Raw genomic sequence first — 25,919 nt, 5'->3', positions numbered from 1 at the left:
AGCAATGCTGTCCATGTGCCAGTTACGTGTTAATATAAATGAAGGATGATGGTCTTGCTTTGTAAGAACAGAGCACAGATTTTAACACTGTTTCCTAACCTCCCTTAGTGTTTTCCATGTGCTGGTCCTGAACATAGCAATTGTAGGAGCTGGAGTAGCAATGGCAAGGTTTTATCCAAATATAGGAGGTATCATAAGGTAAGTTTCTGCATCTTTACCCCTTTGTGTTGAAAAGGGGCTATTAAGGGAATGGGTAATTGTATCTTAATATTTTGTGGGGCATATGCTTGTATAAGTTGCAAATAATGATTTAAAATTCAAACGCTCAGCTCTTTTAAAGAGGATAAATAGCTGTTTAATTGTGGTTTTGTATCTGAGCTGATTGGAGTGATTCCTTAAGCCTTATATAGCGTCAGGATAGAAGTTGTCCAGGTACCTTGTAGTTTCTTTCATTTTTTATTTTAATGCCTTTTGAGGTTAATTTGAAAGTCCATGATTAAAATCTAAGCAAGCAAAGTATTCAAAAGGGAAAGCTGACATAAAAATTGCATTCTAAAAGATGCCTTAAATTTACCCACATTTATAAACATGCGTATCTTCTATAATTGAGAAACACTGGAGGAAATTATCCAATCAGTTTTCTACATTTGACATCGCTATGTATATAATCATTTTCATTTATTGCTAGCTTACATCTTACCTACAGCAACCAGGAGAGGGAGGCATTTAAAATATAGAAATCTGCAATTATAAAACTTCAGGAACAGCATGTAGTGTAGCAAACTAATTTACTTTGCTCAATAGCTTTTTCTCCATTTCTTCTTTCATTGCTGTTGCTATTTTAGTGAAAACTTTCTTATTTGCAATTAATAACCAGATTCTCTCTATTAAGGAAACAAGTGATATACAATGCATTTTTCTGCTTGCAAAATGATCCTGTCCTCTGCTAATTTCTTCATTGTGCATCATAATCAAACATTTTGAACAGTGAATTTTTAACTGATGAACTGGCTATACAGAATCTAGCTTAGATATTTGCCTTTCCTGCTGTGCACGTGGTTACTGGCTATTGTAACGCTTCCACCGTCTGAAGACGCGGTTCAAGGTTTTGAACTCACCGCTGTGTTAGTAATGCACACGCGCTGCTAGTCAATAATACACGTTTGGCTGCAGGAGAGCTTCATAGGGGGAAACGTATCACGGTTTTGGTAAGGGCTAAGAGGAGCAGAAGGGAGGGCTAATAAGAGCAGCTGAATGGCTTTGGTTGATCGCATTACCAGGAGGGGGATGTTGAGATATATATAAATATATATATGTGTGTGTATATATACATATTTATTTCTTTTAGGATCTGGAGAATGGTTTGTTAGGAGTCCTGACAGTAAAGGATGCACTGTCCAGTCTTTTTGTGCTGTGTGTGGACAGATTTCCCAAAGGAAATTAAAAACATAGTCTGAGGTAGGGAGGCAGTCCCCAGAAACATCTGAGAATGTGACTGAAACATCAGAAGAGGAGCAGAGCGAAGCTGCTCGGGAGACGGGGGAGCTACATGTCAGTGAAGGGGCTGGAGGACAGCTAAGAGCGGGAATCAGTGTTCAGTGTCTGCGAACAAGTTTTTTTTTTTTTTTTTTTTTTTCAGTAAAACTGTTCATGATTTGAAGGAGGAAGAAAAATCAACAACAAAAAAAAGTTAACACAAAGTGTTCTTTATTTTTCCCCCTCTCTTCTTTTTCTTTTCTTCCCCCTCCTTCCCAGATACTCGGGAGCAACATGTGGTCTGGCCTTTGTGTTTGTGTATCCATCCCTCATCTACATGATCTCCCTGCACCGTGCTGGGCAGCTGACGTGGCCAGCATTGATCATTCACATCTTTATAATCCTCCTTGGACTGGCTAATCTGATTGCACAATTCCTATTGTGAAAACTCCCCCCTCTCCCCATGGCTGCCACCAGTGGTACTGGGACATTTGGCAACAGCCTTGAGCAACACTATTCCCCAGGAGAACTTAGTAGTCCTCAATGTGAACTTGCTGAGAAGAGCTGCGCCTCCGAACGGATTCACATCCCAGCTTCCAGGCATCTGCGAGGAAACCTGCTTGATCCTCTGTAAACATGGTTTGTGAGAAGTGAAATAGTTCCCACTGGAGTGGGGTAGTTCCACTGTTTTTATTGAACATACATCAAGTATTAATTAAACCAAATATTTTAATTTCCTACAGCCCACATCTCAAAACACTGAGCTTTCAGCCTGGGGCTGTAGAGCTTCTCTTTCTCTAAAGAAGTGTTCTTACCTTTATTAACAAGCCTGCTTTCACAGTGTTATTCAGCGACTGTTTGAAGTCTTCTTTGTTGCATTTTCCCTGTTTCCTTTGGAAAATGAAAAAAAAAGTTATGTTTTTTCAGTTAATTTATAATCATTTGGGTCAAAATGCACTCTTCATTTTGAATATGCTTCTAATTTTTTGGCAATATGTTTCCTCTAGAAGATTCCAAATAAGAGAAACAATAAACTGATGCCTCTGTTTTATTCAGAACCAGTATGTGCACAAGTTATTTGTGAGCTTACAATGAACAAAATCAAAAAAGCATCCAGAAATTTAAACCAGATAGCAGCTCAATTCAAACTGCAGCTCCGGGCTTGACCTAACTTCAGCCTAGGAACTGGGCTGTGAGGCGCTGGGAGGTCTCGTCAGGAGCTGACGGGTGGGGGGAGAGGGGGGTGTTAGACCTTCACAGGCTTTCTATTAAAAAATGTCAGCAAATGTAAAACAATTGCAAGAAGACTCAAAGCAACACTCCAAAATGAGCAAAATGAGCAAAAGAGGAAGAATGAAGTGGAAGTGATCCAACGTTTGCAAAGTCAGAGCTGAGCTGGGAAAGCAGATTAAATGTCAGGGTAAGAATTTTTACTTTTTATTTTTTATCTGAAAGTGAAAATTGACTATTTTTCTCTGGGCAATAATATGAAATTTTATACTAATTTTGTAGTCCTGTTTGAGTAAGCTCCTTAAATTGTGCAGGCGCTGGCTTTCTCAAATGTTTTTTGTTTTGCCTAAAATACAAGAGCAAATGCATCTGGAATAGTATCTGCAGAATAGAATAATTATTTCAGATCCTCTCTTTTGTCTTATGCCTTTAAAAGCAGAACTGGAGAATCCACCCAGCATCTGTTTTGTATTACAGGGACACATGTGCCCCCATCCTTGTCATTTTGCCTGTGCGCTCTTATCTCCCACTGCTTGGTTTCCTTCTGCTCAAAGGCATCTCTGTCCACCCTCTTCCCTACCTCAGAGTGAGCATATCCTGCAGTGTGGAGCCATCAGCTCTCTGGGGCTGGCCCTAACCTTTCCCAGGAAGTGTGAGCAAAGCATCTTAATCAAATGTCGAGGTAGTCATCCCTATGTGCAGCATGTCTGCATTCCTTCAGCATTCTCAATGACATGTTCCAGAAATTACCCTCTGGATTCTTTCCCTAAAAAAATTCCCTTTTTTTGAGAAACTTGGATCATTCCACAGCTGTAGTGTTGCTAAACCTCAACAGCTGTTTGATAAGAGTAATTGAATACCAGACTAAAAGGGCAAAAGTCAGATTTCAAGAATCATTGGTTTGATTCACATTAAGCTAAACTGGAGTTCTTTTATACACTTCCTTGTTTACAGGTCCAATGCTTAATTTAGGAACAAAAGCTTATGTCTGCAGGTGCTTCAATTTTTTGTCCTACATTCCATCTGGATTTGATCCCTTGAGTGTTCATGCTATGCAAATTGACAGTAAAATGCCTGTTGATTTCAGTATAGTTAACTTTTGATAGGATCTAGTAGTACAACAGAGATTCCTAAATAAGAACAAAGTTCATGGTGAGGTGTCTTGCATCTTCTGTTTGTCTCTCTTCCAGTTGTGCAACATAAAATGATACTGAGTTAATATTTAGAAGCAAAATACTCTGTGCATTTTTAAAGGCCTGTGTAAGATCTGGGTTACAAAGGTTTTTTTGTTTGTTTGTTTTTTTGCTGTATTTATATAGCCTTTTAACAGCTTTGATTTGAGTTATAAACTGATAAGGTTAAAGTGATAGCACATATTTCATTACATTTTCATCACCTAAAGTACATATACTTATGTGAAAACTGGGGGGTTTTTGTTTTGGTTTTTCATTTTACTGCATGCTATTGGGATACTCACAAGTGCCTGAACAACTTGCACACATGTAAGTAATGCAGTTTTCAATGCTTTCTTTTTGGTCAGCAACCATAACATCTTAAAATCAAAAGTAACGTTTTAAAATTTAATGGCAATTTACATGCCAGCTTAAAAGTTAGAACCAGGAGTAAATTGCAGTGTTTTCTTTCATGCTAGCACAAAATGTAGTGCTCCGCAAACACACATGCCTCATCCTGTTTGCCCATGTGATCTCCAGTGATGGTCTGATAATTACAGTTCCAGTTTATATAATCATATAATTTATAGCAAAAAAAAAAAAACCTTTGACCCGATGGTATATCCAATGGCATACTATGCAATGTCATTCTTTTTTTATATAAAGGAAAAGTAAATTATCTGGAAATACTATATGCTAGCTTTACATTTCAGTTTTCCTGAGGGAAGTGAAGATGTGCAAACCCCTCAGCTCTGGGAAATGCCAGCCTTGAATAAGATTCCACTTTTTCATTTGTAAGGTTACCAATATCCTTGTTTGGCAGCCATCCCACCTCTGAAGATTCTGCTCTCCGTATCATGCACTAGCTCTGTGATGCAAACTGAAGTTTTTATTGCGTGAGGCTCAAGCAGCTGTAATCACTTCTGATGATACCAGGTCAAAATGTAGATCTCAAGATAACGTCAGGAATTAACCCAACATGATCTTAAAGCATTGCCAAAGCACCAGTAGCCAGGGAAATTCCCAGGAAGCTCTAAGAGCAGTTACTGGCATATCTGTGCCTGGAAATGGATGTGGCCTGAGCACCTAAATTAAGAGATTAGTTTTTCAGTGAGAGCTTTGTGTTGAGCAGAAATAATCCTGTGCAAGGACACAGATGATTGGGCTTCTCTGTCAGCCTTCAGCCCTTTTGCCATTACAGTATCTCAGCTGATAACAAGGATGAGGGAACAAATTACCTTTTCCACCTTCTAGCTTGTACTAACATCATTGTGCTTCTGTAACGACCTAAAATAATCAATTTCTTAATATTGTTGTGATCCAGACTCAACCTTTCAACTTTTAACCAGGTTTCAAAATCTCTTCTGCTTACTAGTTCTGTGTCCCCTTGCTTTTCTCAGTCTCCCATGGGTGCATCTGTTCATACGAATTCATTTTTCCTGATGTTTCTGGGTTAATCTGCCTGGGTGCCCATTAATGTATTAAATGATCTGTGCAGAAAAAAAGGAGCATTCAGGGTTCACGATTGCATCATTTAGATGGGAGGTGGGAGTTTCAAGAGAGGATGTTCTGTGTAACATTTTTCTTCTTTCTTGAAATTCAGCCTTTCAAACTTCACATACAAAAAAGTACATCAGGATAATGTCAGTTAGTTGCAGTGCTGAAAGCTATGTTGAATTCAGAGTGTGCCTGCCAGGCCTCCAGATTGCCCCCGCTTTTGCCAGATTTCTGCTCAATGGTTGGCTATTGGCAACATGACCACGTAAGTCTTTTTCCATAGAGTGTCAACTTGAGATTTTAAAGGTTGTAAGGATGGTTGATTCTTTAACACGGTTTAGATCTGTGATCTCCTAACTTTGGGTGGTAGACCTTGGGCAAATGTTAATTAAAATTCAGGAATGTGCAGCCAGCCCGAAGGTTGCTTCAGATTCAGTAGTGGAGAGTTGAGAGGCAGTGACAGTGTAATTGGATGCTGGAGCTGCTACAGGAAGGAGGCTTCCCATAATAATCTAGACAGCTAAATCTTTCCAATATGGTCCACATTTAGGGAGGTTTGAATGACTCCTGTTCATCACACAGTCAGACTCTTATCATAGAATCATAGAATGCTTAGGGTTGGAAGGGACCTCTAGAGATCATCTAGTCCAACCCCCCTGCACACACAGGGTCACCTAGAGCACGTGGCACAGGACTGCGTCCAAGCGGGTTTGGAAGATCTCCAGAGAAGGAGACTCCACAACCTCTCTGGGCAGCCTGTTCCAGTGCTCTGTCACCCTCACAGGAAAGAAATTTTTCCTTAAGTTCCTGTGGAACTTTTGGTGCTTCAGTTTGTGGCCATTTTCTCTAGTTCTGTTGGTGGCCACCAGTGAAAAGGGGCCAGCACCATCCTCTTCACTGCCTCCCTTGAGGCACTGATGAGATCCCCCCTCAGCCTTTTCCAGGCTGAACAGGCCCAGCCTCTCCTCATAGGGCAGATGTTCCAGGCCCCTGATCATCCTTGTAGCCCTGCGCTGGACTCTCTCCAGCAGCTCCACATCCCTCTTGTACTGTGTGGCCCAGAACTGGACACAATACTCCAGATGTGGCCTCACCAGGGCTGAGTAGAGGGGCAGGATCACCTCCCTCGACCTGCTGGAGACGCTCTTCTTAATGCAGCCCAGGATCCCATTGGCCTTCTTGGCCACGAGGGCACATTGCTCTTGCTGCAATGGCTACGTTTGTTCTGCAGCCAAATAATAATACAGCAGCTAAGAGGTATGTTAAACTCTGGAAAGCATGTTTTTGCCTTTCAGGATGCTTTATCCTACAGGAGAACTGTACTAAACATCTGTTGTGGTTATAATGGATATGAAGGCACCTGGGGAAAAATAGTAATGGGGAAGATTTATGCTTGGGTAAGAGCTAAAAGATTTTATGCCACACAGGAAAGCAGGGTCCCTCTTGCCTTCAGTGGGAAGCAGAAATTTAGTTCCATGCAATAGTTCTTGAAAAGTGGGGCCTGCCTTCAGGAATGAAAATGCTATTGTAACCCAGCTCTAAAGTTCGTAATATGAAGCAAAATATTAATGATACTGCCAAACACCAACACGTGTTTATTGTAGCTCATTGTACTATGCTTGACTGGGGAGTGTAGTTTAAGCTTTCCCCTTTGAGTTGGTATTCTGTGAGGTTGGAGTCACAATCAGCATATTTAATTTCTTCTGCAGTTGAGAAGAACATTACAATTTTCTTGGAAAAAAGCAGGACGCACTTCTGCCAGAACCGTTCTACCCTGAGCTGCTGTAATTTCAGATGGTGGAACCAGGGCTATGTAGCAGTTGCTCTGTGGTTTGTATTTCCAAATACCAACTGATCTGAAGGGTAAGGGAGGATATTTTCCTCACTTACCTAACTGTAGCTTTTCCATATGTCTCCCTTTGTAATCCTGAGTCAGATTAGAATCCAGATGAAAAATGCAGCTTTGTGTAAAACACTTCTCTGTTGCTTCTTGCTGTGTTTACACTGCAATTTGGCTAAAGCTAATTGAATTATTTCCAATTGCCCAAAGACCATTTAAAAACTGCTGTCCGTGTGTTTCTTTTCATCATTGTTTGAATAGTCTTTTTTTCAATTCCGTGGATCTTATTCACTTCTGACATTTCATTAAACTGTTGGAGGAAGTTGAGATTAGTCAGGTCATTTCAAATCAACACAGCGGAGCCATTCAGCTGCAATGTGAGGGGAGGAGGGAAGCCTACACACCGAGTTCCAGCCCAGATACTAAATGCCACACAAAACAGAAACACTGTCCCTGCTTTTAGAGCAAATGAGACTATTACAAAATCACTAGGGATTCAAGTTTCAGGTCGATCATGTGGGAGGAGAGGGGAGAGACTCTTGCTTTGAAGCTGTTTTTGATTTGTCCTTTTAGTGAATATTTAGTTGCTTGCATACAGGTTTCTAACAGGAGCCCCAGATTCAGGGTGCCAAGTTAACATCCTCACGGTGAAATCCCAGCATAAGGGATCTAGTGGTCTTGGCTGGTGGGGAGTCACAGAGGCAGTAAAGATGATTCTTCCTCTTTCTCTCTGTCAGCAGTGGGAGTAGTGGATTTGGGAGAGCTGATTTTCACACAGTACCTTTTCTCATACAGGTGCAGGGACTTTCTTTACCAGGCTATCCTGTGTGCAGCCCTCTGGCTTGAGAGGGAAGATTTACATGACTAAAGTTGTCTGTTGTAGAAAAAAAGCTGCTCTTTAAAGAGGCAGCCAGCTAGACCACAATGGGCTAGAGATCAAATCCTGCTTCTGTACAAGTTGCTATGAGAGGTTTACACTTGTCCAGGAAGCTGCTATCTCCTTCATTAAACTGGATTTATTGAACCCTTGCATCATTTAACCTTTCTCTCTCTCTCTCTTTTTTTTTTTTTTTTTTTTAATAGTGCCACCAACTCCCTTTTTTTTTTTCTTCCCAATAGCAGTTGAGGTTCAGGTGTTATCTTGTCCCTTCTTCTGGCATCTCGTCTGACACAAAAGCAGTGTGAAATGCAGGAGTAATTTCTGATAGCCAAACTCCAGCTAGCTACGATTTGCTGTTACAGTTATTAGCTTTCATATCAAAGGGTAGCAGCATTTGCTGTTCTTAATAGTGTCTTTTTTTTTCTCATTCCCCTCCACACACACACACACGCTTTTTTTTTTTTTATTTTTGTCCTAATTGCCAAATTTGGGCTAAAATTTGGGCTAAAACAATGCTCTGCTGCTCCATTAAAGCCAGGGAGTTGCAGTTCTATGGACTGCTTCTGAAAAATGCAGTTGAAGGAAAAGTTTTAAGAATGACGAATGAAGCCAAGCTTCGCACTCGAGTGCTCTTGTTTACGCCACAGAAGGCTCTTCTGCAGCCAGCCAACTACCCCATCCTAGTGACAGCAGGAATCAATGGGTTAGCTGTCCTCCAAAACTGAACTCTTCCTTAGCAGTTCACAAGGTGCACACGTTTCCATTCCCTTCCTGTTTGCTTTCCCAGATAACTCAGCTGCCCCAGGGAGCCCCTTCCAGACAGGTTTGTTCACCTGTCTTGGTGTAAGAAGCTTAGTGTAATAAATTACCTTTTAGTGGCATCAAAGGAGAATGTGCGTGACCACAGGCTCCCACACCTTCCCTAGGAGCTTGTGAGTCTGTCCTAGTTCTTTCCACACTGAAATCTGCCTTCAAATCCCTGTCCACACGGGAATGTCTATGCTCACCTCCTAGGCTGAACTGCAGCTAAACTTCAGCTGTTGGGTCAACTTGTTAAAAACCTGGCTTCTGTGGTTTTATTGTGAAGGCACTGCTTAGTTTTCTTTAGCAGATGACTGAGTCGTTTTTCCTTCATCCCCTGTGTTTACACAGAGAAAAGCAGGCTGTTGGATGGCAGAATGTTTTAACTGCTCATGCTTTGCAATGCAACGTGACTGAAGAGGGTTCCTTACAAATGAATCCAATAAAATTCTGTGCTGAATGAGGAATAGAAACCCACTAACTTCATTTTATCCATTTTATCTAATAAACAAACTGTCTAGAAAAATCACCGAAAGGTAAGATCCATAAGAAAAACAGCTACAAAGGAGAAGCTTTAAAAGTCATCAGAATGCACATAAACAAAATTTCCTGGCAGGGGCAGTTTAAACCTCTGGCTTACTTGGGCCCACTGCCATCAGTAGGAATCTTTCCCTTTGCTTTCAGTGGGCAATGGTTCAGGCCTTGCAGAAATTGGTCTTGAAAAGATTTTGGCAGCTACAAAAAGATTCCAGCAGAAACATCTGGACTCAGCTTTCCAAGCAAGAAGTTGGATATACTTCACCCGCTTTTATTCAGGTGCACTGGGACCTGTATCACAGTTAATGTCATGTTGTAGAGTAAAATGTAACAGATGATTTTTTAAAAAGTCATCTAATTAAAAAGGCGAGTACCTAATAATAATTTTAAAATGGAGTGTAAATTAGAAGCGCAATCTGATTTTTTTTTTATCTTTTTCTGGTGCAGTGATAAACCATGCAGAAAGAGCCATAATATCTTTAAAGATGCCTCTGCTGACTATTTTATGCCAGAGTATTTTGCTTGTTTACTCTGGACAAGAAAAAATGCATAAAATCAGTCTGGCATTTGTGCTTAGTTAAATTGTTGATTCCTTACGTGCTTGTTCTTTACATATTAGTTATTCATCAGTGTTTGTCTATGGAGTATTTTTATAGCATTTAAATATGGAAAGTATGCACGAAGCTGAATGTGCTAAACTTGATGAATAATCTCCTGTGTGTAGATGTAGTTTTGTATTTCTGAAGAAGAAAAATAAATAAATAAAAAACACTTAAAAATACTCTTTCCTCTTCAAATACATTTGTAAGGAGTGATCCCAGAGATGCAAAAGATTCTCCCTCCCTGAAGTGCTGTGGGAGTTTCTATGCAGTTCCTTACCTTCATTGGTGACCAGAGCCACAACCCTCAAGCTAGCAGAGGGGAGCTGTGAACTTGCCTGACCACATTTATTTTAAAATGTTATGCTGAAGTGTATATATAGACAGGCACGAAGATGCAGAGCTCGGCTTTCTGGCATACGCCTGTCAGTCAGCGCCACAGCTTGTCCTTTACTTTACACTGCTCTTTAGCAGTGCTCTTTACGCTGCTAATGCAGTGTGTCTGTGTTGAGCTCTTCTCTGGTGCCAGGAAGAGAGGGCCCCTGTTTGCACAACTCATGGAGAAATAACGTCTTTAGAGAGCTAGAGGCTAAGCATCTCTCTTCCTCTGCTGGCGTGGTTGGGGTGAGCCTCACATAGCAGCACCATCCGTCTGCGTTCTGCGCTGTGGCTCCCCAAAGTGCTCGTACGTGACACCTTTCTGTCGTGCTGGCCTATAATCAGTTGCATCAGGTCCTGTTCTGATAGCAGTGCACCAACAAGATGAGTGTGTAGTAAATGTCAGCTTGACACCTCTCAGTAAAACATTATGCTTGCTTTTAGGTCTGAGCGTTGTGGTTTAATGCTGTCTTAGCCACAATGCAGGAGTGACTTCAAGAGTCACGTTTCCTGCTAGCAATAACAGAAGAGCAATAAGCATATCGAGTATTGTTACACAGGTGCATACAGCTGCAGGTCTTACCCTTTTCCAGCCCCACACACACACACCGACCTTCAAAATCCAACTAAAAGGTAACTGCTAAACCTGGTATAGCTTGTGGGTTGCTTTGCCTTCTTACTTCAGGAACTTTCAAAAGGGATAAAATTTGTATTGAGGCACATCAAAGCAGTAGAATAGAAGAAGTATAGGAAATGAATAGAAAAATGACATGGGATGACAAAAGCTACCTCAAGGCATGTGAAGTTCCACCTAACACCTGCAGCTGTACAGAGATAGAAACTGTCACCCAGTGCTTTTGTCTATCTTCTCTGAGAGTATTAGTAAGATGCTCCCGAGCTTCCCCAAGCTCCTGTTTCAGCCAGGTGTTCAGGAGCACTCAGGCAGCTATCTGAGAGCAATACATGCGCCAGGGGAGCCAGATTAGCACTACAAAGCCACAGGTGGATGACATCAACACAGTGGAGCTGAATTACCTCAGAAGCTGTGCAACTTGGGCCGCCGGAAGTGCAAATCATCAAGCTAACTGTGGGCAGGTGTAGCTGATGTGAAAGGTTATACAGTATATTTAGCTTTGGTTTAGCCTGTAAGCCGTATAACACAGCTAGAGAACATTATTTATAAAGCTGTAGGTAATATGATATGAAAAGTATGTCTCTCTAGCATCTTATTTTTAAATGTTTGGATCCTCAAAAACAGATGCTGATGTTTACTATTATTAAATTAATCTCTTTTGGAGATGCTAGATTCTGTTGCCTGGTCCCAGGTCACAACTTCGTAGACTTTTCTGCTGTGAAACAGCTACTATTACAAAAATGTCATTTAAGAGTGCTCATTTTCTGCCTTCAGGAGTTTTGGAGTAGCCCTACTTTTTCAGTTTTAAGATGACCAAATAGTTCCAGTAATTTCTGATCTCCCTGCCAGTTTATTATTAGTGCAGTTGGCTACAAACCAGCTGACTGATGTCAGTCTCCTAATAAAGAATGACAGAGCTAGACAAGGGTCCCATGAGAAACTGAGAGAGGAGGATCAAACACGGCTGTAAAGAGACTACAAGTTCTCTGGCAAAAGTTTTACATATTTTATAGCAGTACTTATTCAACAGGTTTTGTTTCTTTCCCCTTCCTGGGTGTGTGCATGTTGCATCGTACTCTGATTTTTTTTAATGTCATGTAATAGAGTACCTGAATATTCTTATTCAATGTGAACATGTAACACTTTATTTAGTGACTTGGGAATGTATCCCACAAGGTAAAGCATACACCTGGTCATTTGCTAGGCCGTCTTAGGTTTGTGTCTTGTTATTATATAAATGAATTGTAATTGTGAAAAAGCCACATTTTCCAAGGCTGGAACAGCAATTTTTCCACCTATTGTATGCACAGGAATGTGACTGCACACACCCCAGAGATCTGGAGACGTGAATAAAGCTTATGGATTCTGTCAGCTGCAGGACCAGCAACTGAGCATTAGCAGGAGAGCCTCCCTAGTCCTTTCCTGCATTTTGCAAGCAAATGTTTTTTCAAGGTTCCTGTTGTAGAATGGTCTTTGCGAAAATGAGCAATTGCAAGATTGGATATCTGGATTACTTCAGATGGGAGTGAAAGACTGAAAACTAGTTTTCCTGGACTTTTAAGCACTAGGTTAAAAAAAATACCACTATAAGGTTGCTGTCTATTAAAATGTCTGATTTTTAGTACTCTGCCATTCAGACTAGGTTCTTGGAGGAGTGCTCAAGAGTAAGATTTTTTTAAAGCCATCAGTGCTAGAAACTGATTGTGATCTGACCAGTAGGAAGTGCAGTAGGGAGTTACATGCTTTAGTCTGAGCCACAGGGTCATGTCACTCTTCTTGCAGCCAGGAAAAGCTGCTGCATTGGCCATACTTATGTCTAAAATTCATTTGGAGACCAAGCCATACTTCATCTGGGCTGTCTCTGGGATCCAGTGCAACATAATCTGCAAATCACAAAAGACATCTGGACTTCGGTATTCAAAGTGTTTTGAAGAAAATTTGAGTCTCATCTCATTTTCCATTGCCTGAACTGTATCTTTACTGTCATCTGTGCTGCTCTGTTGGTGATAAAAAGTTTCCAGGCTTCAGGCTATATGAATATGTAAAGCATTCCAGCAAATTCAAAAACCATCTTGCCTCAATGCAAATCTACAAAGGTAGTTTGCCAGCACATGAGGCAACACCTAACCCACGAAAAATCCACTCTATTTCAGCAGACAAGAAATGTGCTCTGGGAAAAGTTCAAACTTGATTCGTTTAAAAGCAGACTATCAATTTAACTAGACCTCCTTTAGGATACCCCTTTCCATGGTATGAAACAGATTCACATTTGTAGAGGGCAAAAGCTTTACTATGAAGACCCATAGAGCCTCATGATGTCTTTTGTTCAAGCAAACCATCAAAACTTTCACAGGAAGGAAAAAAGAAAAGAGGAGGTGTTTCTTTGCTCTGAGCATTTACCAAAAAAACAATGGATATGGTTGTTTTGAGCCCAGCTTTTTGGTGCTTATTCTGTATTATTTTTCTGGGGTTGATTTACAAGCTGTAGTGAACTTCCCATAGACAGGTCAAGAACTCCCAAAAGCCACAGTACCTCTTTTAACAGTAAAAGTCAGGATAGAAGAGGGGGAAAAAAAGAATCTGAGAGGGATTCCCATGAGAGATTATTCCTCAGCTTGTGTAGTAAGCAGGTTGTTTTGTGTCCAGGATCTGTGAATTCATGTCTGTATTGGTAAGGTTAGTACTTGTAATTCTCTCCACTTCATCCCACCACTTCCCAGGCTTTCGCATGCCTTTAAGAGCTTATCAAACACACGGTCCAAGGAGGATCCACAGGAAAGGAAAGGTCACATAGCATTAAGAAATAATGTATTTTCATAAAGTACTTAAGATAAAATTATAAAGAGTATTTCTCCCTTCTGACTTTCTGTTCTTTTTCCTTAGAGTACAGTTCTCCAGAGCAGTGCTAAGTGATTCAGTCCAAGTGAAAATTATCACCATAACCAGCTGGAAGGGCACAGAAATGCCAAAGGTAACACGCACCTTTAAAAGTGCTCCTCGGATCAGGCAAGACCATGGTAAGGGAACCCTGTTCACTGCAAGGAAATTGGACATTTGTTTTGCATCTATTTGTAACAACAGGAGCTCCAGCCGCACAGTGGTCGCCTAACTCTGAATTGAGGCACTGGTTCAAAACTGACTCAGAAGTACGAATGCCAACAGCACCACTGAATGTGTATTATATATAATACGGCAGGAAATTTGGACAGCAACTTGCTATAACACTGTTTTGGAAATGCATGAGTCACTGTTTCTGGAATCCATGGCCTTTCTCCACATGTTTTTGTTCTTGATACCCCATCATGTCCTTTAAGAAAGCCTGAAGCACTGATGCCAAGTTGGTTTATCCAGGATCCTCATGTTGGAATATTCTAATTCGTCTGTCTCATTAAAAAAAAAAAAATCCACAATTTTCTTCCATTGTGAAATATTATTCAAAATGCTTTTGTAATTTATACCAATTTCTCTCTTTCTCTACTCTCTCTCTCTTGTTTTTTTTAGGGCAGTCTGCTGAGTCTTTCACTTCAGCTGTTGCAGTCACTGGCTTTTCTGATGTTTTCAGGTGAGGATACTCCATTTCTCCTTCTGCTACCACATACACAGTATTCCTTCACTGCTGTGTTTCAAAATGCTTCTTACAAGACCTGAGCACTTAAAACACTGATAAAGTCACGTATATGCTCCTCATTTACTGATCATGACAGGGTTACCTCTGCATTTCATTGGTTTCCTTTCTCGTCTGCATCCACTGGTGGTTCTGTCCCTGATTTCAGGCTGTACTTTCACCTCCACAGAGTCCATATATACAACTTTGAACCACACTGATAGCCCATGAGCTGCCTTCTAACACCTCATAGTTTGTCTAGAACACCTTCGCTTATACCTTTTTACTGCTCTCACTAAAATCTGTTGCTGAATTGAATTACAATGAAAATAGTTGTATTTAATCAGATAAATGCATATGTGTAGGTGTGTGCACACATGCGCACGCAGACGTTGTATGGGACATTCAGAGATAGTATGTGCCAAACGGGTGAAGAGCAAGAGTAATGAACAACACCGTTGTGCCAGCGAGAAGCTGGGGAGTGAGAAGCCACGGGGGAGTGAGAAGCTTCCCACTTTGTGAACAGTACGTATGTCAGGTAAAGCATCTAAGCCAGGAAATCTTACCAAAGCTGAGAAAAAAACATGGAACTTAGGAGGGATTGGGGCTGAGGAGTTAGAGCTCTATCGTAGCATTCATCATGAGTCAGATGCACAAGGAAGCCTTAGGTGCCTAACAGGCTTTCTAGCAATGGTGCCTGGATATTGGTAGTCGGGCGTACTCGCAATATCTCTGTCATCAGCGGTGAGCTAACCCTACTGGCATCTTGAGCACCCCTGGAGTCCTGAGGGCGCCCAGGGCCGACCGCAGAGGTGGTAGCAGGGGAGATGCAGACCCAGGGTTCCCCTCTTTGTCATCTGACCATCCTGCTATAGCAGGAATAGCCAGAACTTGCCTAACCCTCCCTTAGACAGCAGCCAGGGAGCAGATGGGTTATATCTGCCCACGTCCGGTAATAAAAGCATTCAGCTGGGAGATGGGAGATTTGGGAAGCTGAATTCCCCCCTTTTTCCCATAACAGATGTGGAGCAGATTTACAGCAACAGCTCCTCTTGTCTCAGAAGAGTTTCCTAATCACCAGCCTTATAGAACCCGTTGTTCTTAAATGGGATAAACCCCTGGGGTTCTTTTTTAAGAGGTCTTTTCATTATTAAGAATTATCATTATTAAGAAGCTAATTTGGCACAGGGGGAGGCATTTAATAACAGAATGATACAAGGGCTTAACTGAAAGCAATCAAGCCATACCATGGACATCCCCAGCAGATGCCATGTAGCTGCACTGCATCGCACACACATCCCTTTTTAATGAGGTCTGACATGTTATACAGACCTGCATTTATCTGCCTGTGCCATATCCCATCCTGCTGCTGCTTACAGCTTTCCTTGAAGTTGAGTTAACATTGTGGTGAAACTGGACACTCAGCATTTATTGATTACCTGTTACCAGTCTGTTTAGGATTGCGGGTAGCTGGGCATCACCAGTCAGGTTCACTCCTGGATACCTCTGCGAACCTGTTGCAGCTGCTCCCTTACGTGGTCACACACTTCAGACATTCCCAAGCACAACAAAGATCAGGGTCATAACAAATCCTGCAGATCATACCTGCTGCCAGCTGCTAAGCCTGGAATGGGATATTCCCCGGTTACCTACTTCTAACAGCTATTTGGCCTTTATATGCCTTGAATTGCTTTAGCCATGTGAAGAACAGAGAGTGAACCAGAGTTTGCGCTGCTGCTCTATGCAAAGATGCTGTGATTAGGCTGCTCGGCTTTCGTGTTTGTTTTCAGAAATCAAGACAGCACAAGAGAGCTACCACACTGGCATGTTATACATACAAGCATGGCTCTGCATCATTTATATGACTTTTAAGACCCTATTTATAGGAAGAATCATCTCAGCTATTTATTACAGGTATTCATGAAGAACCAGCTTAGTTAATCTATTCTAGAAAAATCTGGATTTTTCATCTGAAATCTAGCATTTATATTTATCCTAGGTATGGCTCAACCAGAACTCTTTTCTAAGCTCTTCAATATATTTATGAATTTATTGCATTAGAGAAGGGAAAGAACTAAATCTGTGCCACAAGCCCATAACAAGGGCTTGAAAGAATTGGTTCTTTCAGGGACGTTTATCTTCGTGACACCCCCTCCATTCCAGCAGTGATTCTTCGCAGCGAGCAGAAGGCAATGGAGGCGCCCAGCATAGCTCCGCGTAGCTGTTGAAGGAGCCCACGCGGCCTGGCTGGCGACGCGCACTGTGAGGGAAGCCAGCGTGAAGAACAGCGAGGTGCCCCTGCCTGAAAATGAGGGTGAAACTGAGCCCCTCCTGCCAGACACCAGCCCCTCAGCCCTGGCACTGCGTGTTCAAGCCTCGTGCTGCAGGGCCAGGAAAGTCTAGACATTGCCAGAGAGACTCCCTAGAAATCTGTGGGAGAGGAAATCCTACACTAACACCTTAACAACCGCATTCACCTTCCTCATTTATGGCTGATAAAAAGTACAGCAAAGATCAATATTATAATGTTATTCACTAGGCTTGAATTGAGGGGGGTCATAACCTGGGGGCTTCCTTCCATGTTTTCTTCTTCCCTGTTTTCACAACATGTATATGTATGAGTTTCTTTTGCTCCAGTGTTTCTGTTCCCCTCTGAACACTTTCAAAGGCTGAAAAGTTAAAATAACACACAGTGGGTTTAGTGCAGTGCACCACACACTGTTTCTATCATGTGAGAATTGCTTAACTGTAGCGCACTTCAGCAGCACAATTTATTACAAACCTTGGAAGTCATTTCAGGAGCCCAAGGACCTCGTGGACTTTGGACCAAGTTTCTGCAAACTCCTCAGATGTGCAGTCCTTAGGCAGATGTCTGGAAACGTGTTCTTGCACATTTATCTGCTAATGCAAACGTCCCCATGCAGGCATTAACACTCAAGAGCATTATGCGGATTTGAAACAATCCCTTGAAGAGTTGGATCCCATAAAAATTATTCTGACAGACATAATCCTTCTCCTGTCCCTTGCCAAGCGCCTGCTCGCACTGCTGGAGCTAGAGCACACGAAGCAGGACTCCTGCCTGCTTCCCCTGCTCCTGGTGCTCCAGACACCACAGCGTCCTGCCCAGGGCCGACCGCACTCAGGCTTCACTGTTACTATTCTGGTTGGGAAAGAAGCAGTGATGTTAAAGACAAAGATAAAATGGGAGATAAGAGGATATCCTTTCACTTTCATCTACACAGATGACTCATGCGGGACAGGTTTCTTCTTCTTGTCTCTCAGGATTAATGCCTCAAGGAGAAGAGCAGCAAAAGTAAGGCTCTTACTTAGGAAAGTAATTCTTTCTTTTGCCCTGCTCTGTGAGGTCTTTGAGGCAATGGCTGTGACTGTGCACAGCATATAGCACAATTGGCTCCAATCTTACTGGGGCCTCTCAGTATTAGTGTAATAAAAGTAAATACCAAGTGGTCAGGATTTAATTATAATCTGGACATTCTGTGCTCTGGCAATAGATTACAGGAGCCATTGACTTGTACCTTAAGGCGCTGAATCTGCTGTTGGCACAAGGATGAATCCATGTAAAGGGACAAGACAGCAAAGTGAAATCCCACGTTTCCGTAGGACACAAGCTAAGAGGAAGTGATTTCAGTAACTCAACTCTCCGCTTGTTGGAACAGCTCCCGCTGTGGCTTTTTGTGTTGAACTATGATGACTATTTCAAGGAGTTAAGTACTATTTTATGGAAGATGGAGAGGCAAGAGCTTTCATTAGGTAATGATTATATTAAGACCCAGATCCTCTCATCATTCTTTGAAGAGGAATACTAAATCATAAATGTTGCAATTATCTACTGATTTATTCTCCTCCACCCTCAATTTTACTTTATTAGGAACTGATGCTGATTATCTCTGTGGAGAATAATTCTCAGGTACAAGAAAAGAACGTGCTGTACAGTCCATACTAAAGTGGGTTTCTTTTTGACTTGCTTAATTCTGCCAGCTTGAGGTTTCTGGTGACATTTTTCCTATTGTTATTTTGATTTCAAAGCCCCTTGTAATTTATTTTTGTAGTTGCAATTCTTTCTGTGCTAATGTAACTGCATTATATTAGCGCTCATGCATCCAAGGATGAACTTTATCCAATATATTTATACTGTCTTAAGAAAACAACAACATAATATTATGAACTAGTGAATAAATTACTTTGATTCTACAGCACTGTAAAAAAAAAAAAAAAGATCGTGAATTTGTGGAGCTCAAACAAAAGCAGCACTGACAACTGTGACAGTGTAATACCATTCCTAAAACCATTGCCAGAAGTCCCCTACAGACATGTTTGCGTAGCTATTCTGGCTGCCCTGACTTTGTCTTTGCTCGGAGCGTAGCTGGGGATCGATGGGGCTGATGGGTGTTGCGGTAAGGCCCAGGCCCAGCCCACTGTGCCAGGTAACGTGCCCAGGAACAGCCTGTTGCTGTTGCAGAAACTTTCATCCCAAACAAGCAAGGACCTGGACGGAAGGGCCGGCAGCCAGGGGATGCGGCTGCCTTCAGCAGCACAGGAATCGGGTTAGGAAAACATCAGGTCTGCTCCCTCAGGAACGGAGGAGCTGAGGATCCCTGGCGATGATCTCCAGCCTTGAGAGCAGGAGCCCATGGGTGAATAGAGAGCATAGCTCTATAAAGGTTTGGGGGTTAAGGGTTTTGTTTTTTGTTTTGTTTTGTTTTGTTTTGTTTTTTTAGAAATATGAATGTTCTATGTTGCTCACTGCTCTGTGATTAAAAAACAAATATGCAAACACGTCAGAATGGGAATCTGGCAGTACTTTTTAAATAAGGTGCAACTATTTCATTTCTGCTAATTACTAGCAGTGTGATTTGCAGTGTGCAACCCTGTGGCACGTGTTCTAGGGGTCTCTGCTTGAGCAGGGGGATTGGACTAGATGATCTCCAGAGGTCCCTTCCAGCCTCAACCGTTCTCTGATTCTGTGTGTGTTGACCAGCTTTGAAAACATTAAGGCCTGTTTTTCCGATGCAGATCCAGTCCATCCACGCGCACAGCCTGTAACAGTGGCCAGCAGCAGAGGTTCAGGGGCAGAGTTTAAGTAGTAGTTCACCGTGTTTAGCAGTGAACCTATCCTGTATGAACCTTACTAATCCTGTTTGTCTCCCTTATATTTTTGCACCCCACAGCAACCTGAGGCAATGAATTCCACAATATTCTCATGTAAAAAAGGAGCCCTGCTCTCTGACACTTTATTTGGCTTCTTCCCAGGTCTTGATAATAGTGAATGTGTTTTATATTCACCTTCTCCACACATTTCATGATTTTATACATTTTTTTTCTATAGATCTTTTATAAAACCTTTTCCTCTCTTATGATTTGTTTTCCATGCTGAAGAATCCTGTTTACACTTCTCTGGTCTTGAAACTGTTGCACTGAACATGCAATAATCCGTTTTACCTCCCTTTGCGCTTTCTCTATGCCTGCTGTATTTTGATGTGGGATGCCCAGTATTCGGGAATGTGTTATAATGATATTTTATGTATTGCTCTCCAATTCCTCCGCAAGGCTCGGAGGCATTCGGAGTGGCACGGCGTCTCCCCAGGAGCACTGAGGTGTGCCTTCCCAGGACTGCCTTTGATGACACTGCAATGTCTTTGCTGAGCGATAACAGCCCAGTTAGTTAGACCTATTGACTCTGACCCCTATCGAGCTCCGGAAAATCCCATGATGTACTAAAGTCACGAATGTTAATTGCAGTTAAGAGTCCTTTTTGGCCAGTGGTAATTAATTAGCATTCAAGTGCCACTACTGAAGGACAAACTTCCTGAGAGCTCAGTCACAGTATACCCAGAACTATTAAGGAAGATAGGCAAAACACTGAAAATCCCCATTTTCAGGGCGGGGAGGAGGAGAGAGGGAAGAGAAAACAAACAAATGGTTGGGGCTTTAACTTGGGCTTAATGTTCTCTGTTGCTCACTGCTCTTGACAATAAAAAAGATACATGGAAAAAAAAAAAAGGAAGACTAAACCACACCAAACACAAGAAGACACAAGAGGCTTAGATATTTGGGGTAGTAAAAATTCTACACTATCAGAAAATCTACATGCATTTAAAAGATACCACTTAGTAGCCTCATCTGTTGTCTTCCTTTTACTCAGGTCCCAGTTCAAAAATGTTCTTTACCAAAAACCTTGCTAAGTGTGTGAGCTGATCTGACTTGACGTCAGTGAGTCATGGAAGTGGTTAAGAATGGTGGGCACCTAAGAGACTGGCTGGGAGGAACAGATACCAAGCAGATAACAGGACAAGAAAAATGTCTTTATTCTTTTCCCAGCAAATGGACATTAAATTACCATCGATCCAGCTGGGGCCAGTGAGTCAGAAGATTCTACGTAATTCCCATAGTACTAGGAAAAAAATGAAATTCAGAAGCTCTGAAACTTCAGCTCACACTGAGCATGATTTCTTGTTCTGGTTTAATTGTTTATAGATGTTTTATAGTCAAAAAAAAAAAAAAGTTATCTGTGGCAGCCTGGGTAGCAGACATGGCAACCTGCCAGTGCTTGATCAGACAAGTCATCTTGAGCAGTACATTTCAGAGAGAATGGAGATTTTTTATTTTTTTTTAGTAAAGGTACAGAAACATGTTCCTATCTTTTAGTTTTATGCCCAAATACCCTGTTTGTGAAAGAAAAAAAAAACATATCTGAAGATGCAGTGTATGTACAAGGATAACACCGAGGTAATATCATACATAATACTAGCTTTTGCTAATCTGGCAGCAATTGAGTCTTTTTTTGCACCGCGTTGCACTGCGTTTCCATATCTCACACAAGCACATAAGAAACCACAAAGGAAGCCTCTGAAAGCCCAGAGCAGAGCAGAGCGAGCCCAGGCCCATCCATGCTCCGGTGGGGCTTTCCCAATCATAATGTGCCTGGTGGGAATGGGTTTGCAACAATTCCTTGTGCAATGCGAGAGTCTGGAGGAGAACGGCATGGCTGATTCCTTTCCTGAACTCTTGTCAGATGTTGCAGAGATGTTTCTTCCCTCAGGCAAGCTCTGTCTCAAGGGTGAGAAAGAGATGTAGAAATTGCAAGACAATGAAAGATGATGAATTTCTATTGTTTGTAAATACTGTTCCGAAGTCAAATCCCCAGGTGTTTTTAAGTGTCATCACGATCTCCTTTCATTCTTCTGGGAAGTCTTCCCTTTGAATTAGACGTTGCAATCTCTCCTGTCCCTGCGATTGACTGAAGAGGGGCGTGGATGAGGAGAGCTCTTTGATGTTTAGCCTGAACAAGATTAACGTGATGTTTTGGGGTTGAAGAAAGCAATTACCACACTTGCGCATGGAATTTTGCATTGTGTTCTGTTTTTTTTTTTCCCCTAATTATCTTGCATTTTTAAAGTTACCTACTCTTGGTTTAAGAAATATCAGATAGTGTCAATAATGCCTTATTTTATGAGAATACTAGATCACACACTTCATTTCAGAAATAGTTCTCACAAAGATAACTCCTTTTTTTGCCATTATCAGGTTTTGGCACAATTTATTCTAGTACTTGCTCTATTTTAAGACAACACTGGAGCTTCTACCTCCTTGAGACCACCTCGGAATACTTGCAACTGAGTGCAAGTTTTGCAAATTACACAACACCTACATAAATTGAGGTTAGTCTTAATCTCTCAAGCACACTTTGATTTGCAGCTGAGATGCTTCTTATGTGTTGAAGTGAAATCAGGAACTCCTTTACAGGCTTCTATATAAAGCTTCTGCATAAAATCTATATGTAACTGCTTTCTATAACCTGTTTGAAGAGAGAGACTGAAGGACTATAACCTGAGCGACTGTTTGAATCCCGAGAAACTGAAGACAGGACATGTTTAATGAGGTATTTCCATCTCAAGAGCTTGTTTTCCTTGCTGAACCGCCAAACCTGTTACTCAGCCTTTAAGATGCAATACAGAGGGAGGCTGTTCATGTGTAAGAAACGACAGAAAAGTTCATGCCTGATGTTGTGAGCGCAGTAAGTGCCAGCCACCCCATCCGCAATTCCTAACAAAACACAAATGTGCTCAGTGGCAGGGGTGATAGATTTATGCCCGACAGCATAATAACGCTGGTAAAGGAAAAAAAAATCTTGTCTATTTTGCGGTAAGTGCTTTTAAAATCAAATGAGTCTATTCACAGGCCATTTGTCAGGCTGGTATTTTTTTTCCCAAATAGAAGCTTTTAACGGTGGGAGGGGGGAAAAACCTTTGGGGTTGGGCTGAACATCAAATTCCCTGTGTTCTTTCGCAATTTTCCAAGCTTCTTCCATCTACAGATGGAAGCGGGGAAGGTTTTTGCCCTATTAGAAATGAAACAGGCCGCCACTGAGCGCCGAGGGAGCGCTGCTGGCAGGCAGCGGGCCCCACGCTCTGCTCTGGGGTGCCGCTGGGGTGGGATGCTCTGGCACCCTGCGAAGTCTGGAGGCCACTGAAAGCTTTTTCCCCAAGAGGGCACCGGTTTCAGTCCCCTTGTCTTGCTGGCTGTAGCCATCGGGCAGAGCTCAACCCAGCCGCCCCCGAAGGCTTTAGGGCAGGGCAGGCACAGCAGCCTCCCCAACAGACGCGCGCCGGCGTGGGGGCACCGTCCCCCTTCTGCTCTTCTTCCAAAGCCCCTACTTTAACGCTCCGCTAACGAGGCCAACCAACGGGCCGGCCGGGGCCGCGCGCGGCGCGGGAGCTCGCGCGGGCGCCCCCCCACCCGGGGCTCGCGGCCGTTGGGGCGCCCTGCGCGCGCGCCCGGCGCTCGCGGCCGTTGGGGCGCCCTGCGCACGCGCCCGGCGCCTTCCCCGCCCCGGCGCGCGGCGCGCGGAGGCGACGCGGCCGTTGGAGCGCGGCGCGGCGGGCGGAGGTGGGCGGAGCCGCGGCCGCCAGCGCGCCCCGCCCGCGCGCCTTAAAGGGCGGCCGGGCGCCGCAGTGGTGGCACTAGCGCAGTGCGGAGGCGGCGGCAACTGCGCCAGCAGCGGCACCGCCGGCCGCGGCGGGGCGGGCGCCATCGGCTCGCAGCGCCGCTGCCCTGCGCCGGGCCCTGCCGCCCCCGCGCCGCCCGGAGCGCGCCGCGCCCGCCGGTGCCAGCATGTTTGACAGGACGAGGCTGCCGTTCGTGGCGCTGGATGTGCTCTGCGTGCTGCTCGGTAGGTCCCGGGCGCCTCCCCGCGCCGCGGGCGCTCCGCGTTACCGCATGCTCCTCTTCCCTGTCCGCCCGGGCGGCCGCGGCGCCGTCCCGGAGCCGCTCTCCGCCGCGGCCGCCCCTTGTCTCTCTCTGTGTGTGTGTGTGCGTGTGCGTGCGTGGGCTTCACTGCTACCCTTGCCGCCTCCCCGCGCGCCTCCCGCCAGCCGGGAGGCAGCCCCGCACCTGGAGGGATCTGGTCACTGACTGCCGCCCCTCAGGGCACCGAGGGGCGCCGCGCCGCCGCGGGCGAGGGCGGGCTCCGTAGGAAGCACATGGGCTGCTCCTCCCTTCCTCCGCAGGCTCGGGGAGCGCTGGGCGGCGGAGCGGGGTCTGCAGGGCTGTGGAGAACCGCAGCAGGGCTGTAACTGCCCGCCAGGAGCTCTGGTGCGGGAGGGGAAGGGCTGGAATCCGAGCTGCAGCTGCTTAGTCAGTGAGAGCTAGAAATATATGTGCGTGTACCTATATGGTCTTCCTTTTCTTTCTTTTCTATAAGTTAATAGACTCTTTCTGGCAAGGCCATATTAGGAAGGAAGGTGTTAGTGGTGTTGAGGTCTTGAGACTCATTAATCTTGGTGTTTGAGGAAGCTCTGCCAAAGGAAGCGATGGGGACAGCAGCCCACTCTGATAGTGGCAGAGCTGCACTAGGCGTTACAGAGTGGAGAAGACCCGAGTTAGCTTGAACTGAAGCTTTGAGTTGTCTGCGTCACCCCCTTGATGCTCTTGTTCTAGGTTGAGATTTCAAGTGTGGTGCGTTGATTAGCAGAGGTGTTTGAGTACCCTCAGACTCGTGTTCTTAGTGCAGCAGCGTGGGGCACCTGTGCAGTAGGTGGGACTCCAGCGCAGTGACAGTCCTACCCTGAAGCCCTGTAAGAAGCACAGCTCTCCAAGAGCTTCCTTCCAGCAGCCCTGCTAACACCACACTGGTAATGCCTCCTGTTTCAGCATCTGTCCCTGTAAGAAGAGCATGTAATAGTGTGATCTGTCAGTTTGTGGTCAGCCCTAGGCAGGGACACAGGCTATTCACTGGAGCAGGAGACTTCAGTCTGTCAAGTGCTCCAGCTTGTCTGGGTCTTTGGGTCCAGAGTGAAGAACAGGAAGGGCTGCTTTGTGGTGAATCTGAGTGTTACATGACCTTAGTTTTCAGGTGTTTGCTTATTAAACAAGTAGGTGTAACATTTTCCTGCCTGGCAAACATGATATGCAGATGCTTAGGTTGGTTATTGATCAGTCAAATGGATTTGCTTCCAAATCTCCCCTTGGCTGCAGAGGTCTCTAGCCTCAGCGTGGATGTGGGAGCAGTGAAGAGTGCCAAGAGTGGTGGATGCTGCTGGCTTCGAGCTACCTCCCTGCAGCTGATGGGCATTTGTGCAGTGTAATGCACTGATCTGAAAGTGACAGGATACAGCTAGAGAGCTGGTGGCCTCTTCTGCCTTGGCTTGTTCACTCCTTACTGCTAGTAGGGGAAAAAAGCAGCCAGTGCCTAAAGCTCAGTGCTACCTGTGACTTTAGGCACACTGAATTACAGGTTTCAGTGATGCTATAGCTGAATCAGAATATGTAAATGTAAGAATGGACTGGATTCTACATGTACAACTAAAATCTTATTTTCTCTACCCTTCATGTGACTGAACCAAGCCTATAGAATAACATAAGGCTTTGTCTAAAGAGCTTTTTATTAAGTTGGTTGTTGTTTTAATTCTCACTTCTGCCTCTTTCAACTCTGGTATCTCACTAAGCAACTGTCCAAATAAAATGAGCTGCAAGTGAAAACTCTAATACCAAAATGATTCTTCTTTCCTGCTCAGCTGGTCTTGGTGTGAGCATGTAACTAGTTTTATATCTTTCAGGTTAAGAGATTATGAGCCATAAGTTTCTCTGGTTGGCTTTCCTGCCCCTTTTGGAAAGGGTGAATGGAACGATGGCAGGGGCTTTATCCTGTATACTTATTGCCCACCTTACCATAGATGTCTAGGACTGTCATCTTATGCAACAGTTTAACTGCTTGTTATTCTGATTCTAGGACTTGAATTATTATAGATTATT

At 43.6% G+C, this 25,919-nt stretch overlaps 2 protein-coding genes across 5 annotated transcripts in view; both read left to right on the top strand.

The window, feature by feature from the left end:
- The window catches only part of SLC38A9 (solute carrier family 38 member 9), a 33,939-nt gene extending 31,592 nt beyond the window's left edge, over positions 1-2,347 (top strand). For all 3 annotated transcript variants that reach the window (XM_088520611.1, XM_010226713.2, XM_088520612.1), the window contains 2 exons: positions 109-198; positions 1,756-2,347. In XM_088520611.1, the coding sequence (XP_088376737.1) occupies positions 109-198; positions 1,756-1,921 (256 nt within the window). In that variant the 3' untranslated portion in view covers positions 1,922-2,347. The remainder of the gene's footprint in view (positions 1-108; positions 199-1,755) is intronic.
- Positions 2,348-23,759: 21,412 nt separating this feature from the next.
- The window catches only part of PLPP1 (phospholipid phosphatase 1), a 55,854-nt gene continuing 53,694 nt past the window's right edge, over positions 23,760-25,919 (top strand). For both annotated transcript variants that reach the window (XM_088520615.1, XM_088520614.1), the window contains exon 1: positions 23,760-23,838. In XM_088520615.1, coding sequence (XP_088376741.1) covers positions 23,781-23,838 — 58 coding nt within the window. In that variant the 5' untranslated portion in view covers positions 23,760-23,780. The remainder of the gene's footprint in view (positions 23,839-25,919) is intronic.

Source organism: Tinamus guttatus, unplaced genomic scaffold (assembly GCF_059628265.1).
Source record: "Tinamus guttatus ecotype Peru unplaced genomic scaffold, ASM5962826v1 Tinamus_guttatus_pri_ptg000094l, whole genome shotgun sequence".
Taxonomy (NCBI): Eukaryota; Metazoa; Chordata; class Aves; order Tinamiformes; family Tinamidae; genus Tinamus; species Tinamus guttatus.
Note: the sequence above shows the minus strand (reverse complement) of the source record. Positions and strands in the feature narration are given on the sequence as shown.